At 59.3% G+C, this 10,531-nt stretch overlaps 5 protein-coding genes across 5 annotated transcripts in view; 4 read left to right on the plus strand and 1 right to left on the minus strand.

Annotated features, from left to right (window-relative positions):
- The window catches only part of VDAG_01785 (helicase SEN1), a gene marked incomplete at both ends in the record, with an annotated part of 6,435 nt that extends 5,767 nt beyond the window's left edge, over positions 1-668 (plus strand). The window contains 3 exons of the mRNA XM_009657814.1: positions 62-178; positions 232-512; positions 567-668. Coding sequence (XP_009656109.1) covers positions 62-178; positions 232-512; positions 567-668 — 500 coding nt within the window. The remainder of the gene's footprint in view (positions 1-61; positions 179-231; positions 513-566) is intronic.
- Positions 669-1,699: 1,031 nt separating this feature from the next.
- VDAG_01786 (uncharacterized protein) lies at positions 1,700-2,183 on the plus strand. The gene is made up of 2 exons (XM_009657815.1): positions 1,700-1,793; positions 1,872-2,183. The coding sequence occupies exons 1-2, from the start codon at positions 1,752-1,754 to the stop codon at positions 2,052-2,054; spliced, it is 225 nt and encodes a 74-aa protein (XP_009656110.1). The 5' UTR covers positions 1,700-1,751; the 3' UTR covers positions 2,055-2,183.
- A 1,588-nt stretch (positions 2,184-3,771) lies between these two features.
- On the plus strand, positions 3,772-5,667 carry VDAG_01787 (uncharacterized protein; the record flags this gene model as incomplete). Its single annotated transcript, XM_009657816.1, has 2 exons — positions 3,772-5,566; positions 5,636-5,667. The coding sequence occupies 2 exons, from the start codon at positions 3,772-3,774 to the stop codon at positions 5,665-5,667; spliced, it is 1,827 nt and encodes a 608-aa protein (XP_009656111.1).
- Positions 5,668-6,575: 908 nt separating this feature from the next.
- Positions 6,576-7,257, minus strand: VDAG_01788 (eukaryotic translation initiation factor 1A; the record flags this gene model as incomplete). The annotated part of the gene is made up of 3 exons (XM_009657817.1): positions 6,576-6,871; positions 6,960-7,038; positions 7,168-7,257. 3 exons carry the CDS (start codon positions 7,255-7,257, stop codon positions 6,576-6,578), a joined length of 465 nt encoding a protein of 154 aa, XP_009656112.1.
- Positions 7,258-7,985: 728 nt separating this feature from the next.
- Positions 7,986-10,504, plus strand: VDAG_01789 (uncharacterized protein; the record flags this gene model as incomplete). Its single annotated transcript, XM_009657818.1, has 6 exons — positions 7,986-8,400; positions 8,453-8,529; positions 8,695-9,205; positions 9,296-9,346; positions 9,872-9,933; positions 10,187-10,504. The coding sequence occupies 6 exons, from the start codon at positions 7,986-7,988 to the stop codon at positions 10,502-10,504; spliced, it is 1,434 nt and encodes a 477-aa protein (XP_009656113.1).
- Between the last annotated feature and the right edge of the window lie 27 nt (positions 10,505-10,531).

Genomic DNA, 10,531 nt, shown 5'->3' on the forward strand with positions numbered 1-10,531 from the left:
TCACAGTCACGGGCGAGGCGAAGCTCAGGCCTGGTCGGCGCGCCCTGATGCCCCTCCACAGATTCAGACATCGGCTCCTCCACGGCCAGGGGGCGCTCCACAGATCCAGACGTCGGCGCCCGACTCGAAGAAGCGGCCGAGAGACGGAGACGGGCCTGGCCACCCCAATGCCAAGAGGGTACGTTTACCAAAGAGACAGACGAGACGCAGCACGAGAGAATCTAACGACAGCATGGCAGATGGCGAGCGGCAGCAACGATCGGGCGCACCACCGGCACGGGGACGCGAGGGCGGCGCCGACGGGGCCCAAGGCGCACAGGAACCCGCGCGGGGAGCACTGGGAAGGTCGCGAAACGAAGCCGAAGACGACGGTGGATCCATCAGCGATGGCAGCGCTGGGTCTCGTGGCTCCCGAACGGCCTCCTGCTGTTCCGACGGCTTCGACTGGAGCGACATCTGGGCCGTCAGCGCCGACGACGGGCCTCAACCGAGTGAACCAGATCCAGCAGAGGGTGAGACTTGATTTGCACGTGGGTTTTGTTTCACTGTTCTAACGTGTGGTGCAGGCGCAGGCACAGGGGCAGAACCCGGGACAGGGCCCGCCGCGGAAGAAGAAGCCCAAGGGCAACGGCATGTTTATTGAGAGGAAGCCGCCGAGACGAGACTAGGGGCGAGTGTCGTTGGGGGGGGGGAGGGTTTTACTGATTTGCGAGGTTTTCAGCATCTGCATTTGCATAGGGAACGGCGTCACGGAGGGCGGAGGGTGAGCATTTCGGACCAGGCGGCGAAAAGCTGCAGTCTATGGAGAAGAGCTGTGGCTGGCCAAGGTTGGGGTCAAGGATGTACAAGTAGATGGGTGCTGTCTGAGGCAGCATAGGGAAGAGGCAAGGATGTGACGAGGGCCGCAAAAGGCCGGCATCGAAGCCCGAGAGATTAACTTGTAAACATGGGCGCAGTGAGCCAGGGCATGGGGCCATGGGACGTCGTGGAGAGGAGGGATCGTGATGTGTGATGCACATGGTGAATGGTGCCACTATGTTGTTGGGTTGTGAGTGAAGAAAGGACACCAAGGACCCCTCCCCCTCCTCTCACGCCCTGACGTAACATGGCGTGGGAGGTCTGGCAGATCAGTGGATTCAGCGATGGCCAGCGGCATAGAGCACGAGGTGTAACAAGATGGGCAAACAGATGGCGCGCTAGGACCATGACATGGCGTGGCGTGGCCAAGGCGAGCGGGTTCGGGGCATCCTATGAGGTGTGCGAGAATCTTGTCGGATGCGAGAGGACGATGGCAGAGAGAAGGCTCATCCTTGGACAAGGTGGTTCAGAGGCCAGAGGGGCATAAAGGGCCATGTCATTGTGTCACGGGAGGGGGCAAGCCAAAAAGGAGGGGGGCCGCCTCTAGTGAATCGATGGAGGTGGTACATAGTACGCAGTCGGGACAGCCTGACTTGTGGCCGAGCTAGTCTCTGACCTCTGACAGACGACGTCATCAGCGGCTTCAAGCCTCGAGGAGCCGCGACAAGCCACCTGCCTCGTGTTGTCACCTCGGCGCTGCTGCCAGCGGCCCTTGTGCCATGTGCCTCCTGAGCCGTAGGAACTTAAAACGCGTCCACTGGCCTGCCTTTTGGATTCCCTCTCAGAAGAGCATCCCAGTTCAACCCCACCAAGTTACCATTCACACACGCACCAACAACCACACACGCAGCACCCAACACAAACACACCTGTCAATACCGACATACCGACAAAATGGAGAAGATCAAGAACATCATCAACAACACCAGCAAGGACGTGAGTGGCCCTTTCCTCTCCCCCCGAACCCTACCTTTTCGCTCCCCATACAGCCTGGTCGCTGACCCGCACAAACAGGAGCAGGAGAAGCAGTTCAGCACGCAGCCCATCGACGACAAGAAGGACGGCGCCAGCAGCTTCGACCCCAAGACGGCAGCCCACCAGGCGGCGCCTGGCCCCGCGGTGCCCAAGGACTTTAGCGCCCAGGAGGAGGGCACCAAGGAGGAGCGCCGCGCCAAGGCCGCCGAGCTCAACAAGTGATGCCGTCCTCGGACTCGTTTTAGGGAGGCTGGAGGTGTTGCATGAGGGGCTTCTTTGTAATGACTGTATGATATGGGATTCTCGCGGCAGGCAGGATAGGATATAGGCGTATAATCACGTTTACGATGATGAGTGAGGACTTGCACTGACTGTGTTGCGTGCCTGGTAGAGGACCCCGCCTCTGCGTTGGTGGTCCATACCTAGAGGTACCTTACCTGCAGGTACCCCCTGGTGGATGCGAAGACGAAGTAGAGCCTGGATGCACGATGACGAATCCGAGTCTCAAGGTGCCCAAGGTACCTACGACGCAGGCAGCAGGCAACAGGCAGCAAGCAGCAGTGGAGAGCGTGCTTCGGACAGGAATAGGAGACGGACTAGACAGCGGCTCCGTTGTCTAGAAGGGTGGCTGACGGTCCATGTCCGCTGCGGAATGTGGCTAGAATGAACCCACCGACAATTACCTATCTGCGCCCTGCACTTGCGCTGGACGTGCCCAAGAAACTGGGGGCAGGGGGCCTGGCAGCTCAGTCTCAGTAGCAGACAGCCAAGGCACGCATTCCACTACCTACTGCCTAGGTAGGTACCTAGGTAGAACCCTGTCCTTCCATCTCCTTCGCCATCATTCGGGGTTCCGACCCAGCCGCGCGCGAGACGCCGTTCTGATTATCATTCGGGCAACCTCATCTCACTTGCCTGCGTTGGCCATTGTCTACTCGCATCGGCAACCCCAAAAAAAATTTTTCAGAGGGAAAAGGGTCCAGGAAAGGAAACCCCCCGGGGGGTGAAACCCCCCCCCCCCCCCCCCCCCCCCCTCCTCCAACGGATTGTCCAACGGACAACGGCCGTCTCGGGAACCCGGCTGCGACAAAGGCCAGAGGTACCGCCAGGCGACCTCGTCTTGGCTCGTCCCTTGGCCAGCTGGTACCCGATAAGTAGACTATTGGCAGGGCTGGGCTCAACGAATCGGCTCCGTTCGAGCACCACCACCTTCCGTTACCTTGGGTCTTGGTACCTCAGTCTCACTCACCTCAACCTCGTTGCCTCGCCTTACCTCATCCTCTCGCCCTCTCCTCCTCTGCCTTCCATTTGCTACCTCTTCAGCACCCACCCCCCAACACCATATCGCAGGTAGGGCACCTTGGACCAAGGAAACCGGAGGCACTGCACTGCAGCCGCGTGTGAGGAGAAGCAAGCAGCCGCCACCCACCACCGAAAATCACCAACACACGCAAGCGCCGTCCCACTGCGTCGTCGCTCCTCTCTTGCGTACGTACGACGCAAACCGCACACGACCACCACCCTCGCCCACAAAACTTCCCATGACGACAACCTTGGCCGTCGTCCACCCCCTCTGAGCGGTCCGCCATCAAAGCCAACCCAATCTCGTCCACGCCCCCTCGAATCGCTGCGGTCGATCCCTCGAATCGCTGCGATCGAGTTACGCCTTATCGGACCAACCCACCCAACATGCCGTCCATCCTCAACGACGACGACAAGGACACGGTCAAACGCCATGTCCCCAAGCAGACCAACAAGATCCAGGCCGTCGCCGTCGCCCGCCTCTACGTCGCCTACCCCGACAGGACGAGATGGAACAACACAGGCCTCCAGGGTGCCATTGTGCTGTCCAATGACCTCGTCGGCAACACGTACTGGCTGAAGCTGGTCGATGTCTCTGTGAGTGAAGCTCTCCCAAGTTGAGATGCGCCCGCTGACCATGTTCCTTCTTTTTCGCTTCCAGCCTGCCAGCCGCGGTGTCATTTGGGACCAGGAGATCTTCGACACCTGGATCTACAACCAGGACCGAACCTACTTTCACACCTTTGAAACCGAAGACTGTCTCGCTGGCCTCTCCTTTGTCGACGAGAAGGAGGCCAAACAGTTCAAGAAGAAGATGGACGACAGGGAAAAGAATGCCAGCAGGGCCACCCGCTCCACCCCGTTCGGTGGTTCCGCCCAGCAGAGCTCCCATCGCCACGGCATCCTGGGCCTCTTCGGCAGCCACCGACACGCTGCCGCCCCGACACCCCCCGAGTCGCCTCGCAACCACCTGCCGCCGCCCACGCCCCTCGCACCGTCACATTCCAGCCTTCCCTCGCTCGGACATGCCAATGGCCAGAGGTCCTCCGAATTCGCCATTCTCGAGGCCTTTGACCCACATTGGCGGGAGAACTACGGCCAGGAGCTGAGCAACAATGGGCTGGCGGACGACTTTATCAAGGAGAATCAGGAATTCATCGTCGACTTTCTCAAGGACGCGCAGCAGAAGAACGAGGAACCCCCGCAGCCAACACACCGCGCCGCACCGCCTGCTCCTCCCCCGGCGCCTACCTCTGCGCACGCGCCGCCGCCGCCGCCACCACCACCACCTGCCGTCAATGGCAACGATGCCCGCGGCAACAGGGTACCGCCTCCCCCTCCACCACCTCCGCCTGGAGGCCACGGTGATGCCTCCGACTCGCCTTCGAACTCGAGGCGAGGCGCGCCGCCTGCGCCACCGCCCTCACGCCGCCCCGTCAGCCACGAGCCGGCTGTGCCTGAGAAGGAGCCCACGCCGCCCCCCAGCGAGCCTCCGCGACCTCGATTTGCCGTCCCACCGCCCCTGGCCGATGCCGGCAAGCTCGCCCACGTTCCACCTCCACGGGCGGCGCCGGCAGCCCACACGCCGAACCCCGGACCTCCGCCGCCTCCTCGCCCTCCCAAGACGCCCATCCACGAGGAGGAAAGGCCCGCAAATCACCGGTTTGGCGTGCCTCCCGCATTCACCGGTGCCAGGAACCCCGTGCCGCCTCCCCCCCCTAGTCGCAACACGGGACCTCCTCCTGCGCCGCCCAGCCGGGGACCGGTTCCTCCAGCGCCGCCCCCAAGAGCACCTGCGCCGTCCATGCCCGGGCCGCCCCCGCCTTTGCCCCCGAAAGGTGCTGGCCCGCCACCCCCGCTACCACCTTCGACAACGCGGCCGGTGCCCCCTCCTCCTGGCGCCAACGGCATTCCCGCGCCTCCTCCTCTGCCGCCGAGCGGCGCACCTGCCCCTCCTCCTCTGCCGCCGAGCGGCGCACCTGCCCCTCCTCCTCTACCATCAGGCGGCGCACCTCCCCCTCCTCCCCCGCCGCCTCCAACACCAGGAGGCCCAGGCGGTCCTCCTCCCCCGCCACCACCTCCTCCGCCCGGCGGGCTCGGCGGTCCGCCACCGCCTCCGCCAATGCCGAACCGCGATTCGGGTTACGCATCGGGCGTGCCGCCCGCCGCCGTGCCAAGCGCCGACCCCAGCCGATCGGCCATGTTGGACGGCATTCATAAAGCCGGCGGCATCGGCGCGCTCAAGAAGGTCGACAGGTCGCAGATTCGCGACCGAAGTTCAGCTCAGGTCGGCGGCAGCGGCGGTGGCGATACGGGACCCCACGGCAGCGGTCTCCCGCCGGCCGGCGCTTCAAGCGGAGGCGGTGGAGGCGGAATGGCTGACGCGCTGGCCGCGGCGTTGCAAAAGAGGAAGGAGAAGGTCAGCAGGAGTGGTAAGTCGATCCCCTGTCTTGTGCTGCCTGTGCTGTGACGTGGAGCATGGAGACTGACGAAATGTGCAGATGACGAGCGTAGCGACAACGATGACTGGTAAAGACCCGCCAGGGTCTTGCCGACTCTGGTTGTGTAGATGGAGATGGAAGTATTGAGCCCGTGTAGCCAAGATGAACGGCTCCGTGAGCTTGCGAGAGAGGGAGACGGGGCTCATGATGGAGGAGGTGTTCGAACATGGAGACGAATGCACGCCATGGAAACTCGGTCCTTCAACGCTCCGTCTGTCAACACAGGCAACCGAGTTGGCGGAGCGCAGGGTGGCAAACAGTCACAGTCGTACAGAACGAGAATACGATTTGGCGTGAGACGGCCTCCGAGGCGCAATAAAAATGAAGATTGTTCATCTCCGGTCTTACTGGCCAGTGACATTGGCTTATTGTGGTGTTGCCCGTTTCAAGATTTACGGTAGCTCACTGGTTGCGCTTCCGTACGACAAGACACAGGAAAAGGACAACGGGCTACGAGCGAGCATGCGTCATGCAAAGCAGAAGTAGAAGTGTTCTATCGTTATTTTGTTTGAAAAGAAGATATCCCCCGACGGGCCGTGACGTCCCTCCCACCACGACCTGTCCCGTTCATACGCCTCCGCGCCTCTACTGTCGCGTGATCTGACGGAAACGGAGGGGGGTAGGGGGGTATTTCCCGACCCGCACCATCGCCGCCCGATTGGAGAGAGAAGACAGTAATCCTACCGCCGGTCACCCCACGACGGGGGAGGACCAGCGGAGGGGCGCGTCGGCCAACCTCGAGAGCCGGCTTCAGGCGAGGCTCAAGAGCCTCGAGAATGATGACGAGTACATCATGCGATCAAGAAGAGGAAAATAACAAAAAAAGAGGACAGGGTTGCTTTCTTTTAAATGTCATCAATGGCAATGTCCTTCTTGCCCTTGTTGCCGTCCTCGGTGTCGTCCGAGTCGTCGTTCCGAGTCGTCGCGGTCGTCGTCCAACTCAAAGTTGCAGTCGTCGTTGCCTCGGCGCCCGTACGTGTCCGTCTCGTTGATCTTGGCCGACTCGGGCAGCTCGCCGTAGGGCCTTGAGGGAGCGGGCCTCGTCGGCGGTGTACTTGAGGATGACGTCGCCCTTGTCGTCCTGGTACTCGCGCAGCGAGAGCAGGATGATGTCGCCCTGGTTGATCCAGACCTTCTTGCGGAGCTTGCCGCGGATGTTGCCGAGGCGCTTGGTGCCGTCGAAGCAGAGGGCCTCGAGGCGGCCGTTGCCGAGCATCTTGACGACCTGGGCGTACTCTGTCGTGGCGGAGGGTCAGCCTTGTGCGCGAAGGGGGGTTGGGGTTTCCCTTTCTGGGTCTCGAGGTAGAGGAAGCACACGACGTACCCTGACCGTCCTCCTTGAAGGTGAGTTCACGCTTCTCGTGGTCGGACTCGTTCTTTCCACGTCTGCGGTTCTTGCCGCCCTGTTTTCGGTCGTCTTGTCAGCCATGGCTCGTCGTCGTCATCTTGTGTGGCCCGGGAGTCGGGCGCGGATGAGGCACATGGAGGGGGCGGGGCAAATGTCGCGGACCCCGCGCTTAGGGAGGGAGCACGGCGGCGAAACCGCGCGGCGCGAAGACGTCTCGGTGGCATCGGACAGAAAAAGCAGGCGAACAACGTACCTTTCCCTTGTTCTTAGGCATGCTGGGTGGTTGTGGAGGGGGGGGTTGTTTTGGAAGGGATTGATGTGGTGACGAGGAGGGTGGAGGACGAGGGAGGAGATCTGGGGCGTGGTGTGTTTTGTAGTTTGACGGATTTAGGCCGCCTTGGGCTTTTCACTTGAGGGGCAGATTCGGAACGAGGGGCGGCGGCGGCGAGTGGGCACGTTTTGTGCTTTGGTTTGTGGTTTGTGCAGGTTCATGCTTCTGTGAGTCAGTGGGGTTGTGGTGGGGCAGCACCCTCCGTTTTGGCCAACACCTACCGTAACCTAGGTGCTTGTACATGTACAAGCAAGCACACGCACCTCGATGGTGCCAGGTCAAAACGGTCAGTACGAGAAAAACGGATCCGCCAATACAACCTCTTCCCTACCCAGCCATCATGATGTAAGGTACCTTGCATAGCAACTGCGTCCTTGCGGCTCTGAACATGACTCTGGCTTGCGGTGGCGTTGATTAGGATGTGACCACCAAAGTCAAGAAGCAGCCTTTGACTCTACAGGTGATTCAGGGAACCCTGTTGGTGCCTTCCCCGTTTATCACGACTGCCTATAAAACCACAATACCACTCAACCTAATCCTGCCTTGGCTAGCAACTTCACTCTACCCAAACCTCTCCAGCACCTTCAACTACGTTCACGAATAATTCACCGAGTTTTCGTCACAGCCATCTATCCCTGCCTAAGCTTCCGATTTCATAACGAGACGACATCATGGAGAAGCAGAACTTCATGCAGATTGCAAGTAGTTTCTACGATGCTGTGCAAGATCAAGATAATGCATCGAAGCCTAACTCGAAGGACCTATCCTTTGTGGCAATGTGCATGAACCCAACACGCACTCGAGCCGAAGTCGACTTTCTCTACTCTGATGTTGAAAGACGACTAGAAATCATCAAGTCCATCCATGACTACATCTCGAGTACGGGCTCAGAACTGGCTACCGAAATTTGGAAGAGTGTACAAATTGCATCCTTCTGGGCTTTCCTCTTCACGATCTCCGTCCAACAACTAGTCGATATCGAGATTTTCCTCCGCAATAATAGCTCCCCCGATAGAGTATCGCTTGAAATGCGGCTCTTCCTACTTCAGACAGAAGTTAGCCAAATTGAGCGGATGCTAGACAATTGTATACCACGGCTCCCTCTCACCTTTACGCAGCTAATTAATGTTTTTCTCAGTCTTCGCATCGTCATGCAGGAAGAAACAAGTGCCACCTGACATGATCATCAAAAGGGATCAAAATCTAGCCAAACAGGTAAGCTCAGTGCCCGTTACCTGATGGTTTGAGTACTAATCTTCTCCTAAGTGTCTGGAGCGGGATCAAAGTCATTGCGTCGTCACTGGCAGTGCATATCCACAAGTTTGCCACATCTTTCCGCACTCTTCACTCAACACAACCGAAACACCGACAGTCTTCCAGTCCCTAAGTATAATTTGGGGCGACCGACTCAAGAATTTACAATCTCTGGTTTGCCGTGGCGATGGATGTATTATCGAGAGCCTCCAAAACGTTATTTGTCTTTCACACGACCTCCACAAGATGTGGAGTAAAGGTCACTTTGCCTTCTACCCAGAGCCAGCCCAGCCAGAAGGTGATGGCTGGTCTATGAGATTGAGGTTTTGCTGGATGGAGAACGTTAGATTCGACCCATCTCAGCACATTACGGAGCACTTCTTAAGCACGCCCAGAACGGTCATTAATGCGCAGCCTCTCACTATACGCGGTGCCCTCGCAGCAGTACAACTTGTAAAAAGCACGCCTATATTCGACGGTAAGATCGTCAACATTCGGGCAGCGCGTAAAGAAGACCTTCCAAGTTACGATATATGCCTTCTTCAGTACGATATCATTCGAATGGCCGCGCTGTGCGGTGGCGGTAATGTTCACGAGGAGAGACTTGACGACGACGAGGGCTCTGTTCCCGATTCAGGTCTTTCGTCTCCACGAAGCCCATAGCACGGCGCTGCAAAGAGAGAGAAAAGTCTTGGGTCACAGGTGTTACTTTCACAACAACTTGGAGGGATGTCGCTTTCTCCATTGACCGCTGAGCAGCGGAGAGCTACGCACAGACGTGCGTGCTCTGCGCAATTGACTCCTCCTCGCGCGAATGCTGGCAGCTCTGACCAGACTAGGTCGAACCCACCTTCACCTTGCCACTGAGGAGCCCTGCGGTGTGGCCGCAGGTGGGTGAGGAGTGAGTGTGCGGACTTTCGGCATTGGGGATCTGGTGGGTTTTAACCGGGGTTGATCCTCGAGACAAGTGAATAAGAAGTTCGACGGGAGGCCGGAGCTCGCGAGCACCAATTTTAATTCACACGGGGTCGGCTGCTAGGGGGTATCGTGGTCCACTGAAAGTTACCGTTAACCCTCCCGAAGCCTCCGCTAGAGACAACATTAGAAATAAGATTCAACAAGAGACAAGCGAGAATTATACAAGTGATGGGGGTTCAAGTATGGATGTATTAGTTAAGTTAGTAGATGCTAGAAATAGGTATTAGGTGAACCTTGAGTGATATATGCCCTCGCTAGACGAATACCCCCTTGTATTGCATTTCTAGTACCGTTCCCCTAAGTAATACAATATTCCCCACGACAGCCAGGTACTGGAACAGCAGCGCAGGTACCTCGAACAATGGAGAAGCTCTTGCTACGGTCAAGGTTCATACACGACTAGACCTGCAATATCAAGCAACGACAGCATCACGCTCGCCTTGATGCGTTGCCTGCCTCTTCTTTGTCCAGAGCACTCCTGACGAGGGTTGACGCACAGCACCACCTGAAAGGCCATGCTGCCGCGGCTCGGCCATGGCGCGCGCACCTCGCACCAGCTCCTATCGCTCGCGCGCCGGCCATGGCCATGCCCACGACAGCTGGACCACCTATTTGAACTGCGGCTTTCGGTGCCGCAAAGTTCGCGCCGCAGCCTCGCATCAACGCCCTACCGCTCAGCACGCCCGTCGGCGGAGCACCGCATCGACAGATACATCCAGTCGGCCCTCGAAGACATGGACGTGCGGCCGCCGAGCGCCATGCCGCGCCCCGCGGTGAGCATGACGCCGCGGACGGCGGACGCGTCGGCGCTGTCTTCGCTCGCGTCGGCGCGGTTCGCGCCGGGCTGGCACGTCGTCAAGGCCAACGACCGGACGATCCTCGCGCCGCTTGGCGCACGCGCGCAGCGTGCAGCGGCTCGCGCACTACCGGGACGCGGGCGTCGCAGCGGCCGCTGTGAATCGACTGGATCGTGCTGCAGGCCGGG

Source organism: Verticillium dahliae, genomic scaffold, assembly GCF_000150675.1.
Source record: "Verticillium dahliae VdLs.17 supercont1.3 genomic scaffold, whole genome shotgun sequence".
In the NCBI taxonomy this organism is placed as follows: domain Eukaryota; kingdom Fungi; phylum Ascomycota; class Sordariomycetes; order Glomerellales; family Plectosphaerellaceae; genus Verticillium; species Verticillium dahliae.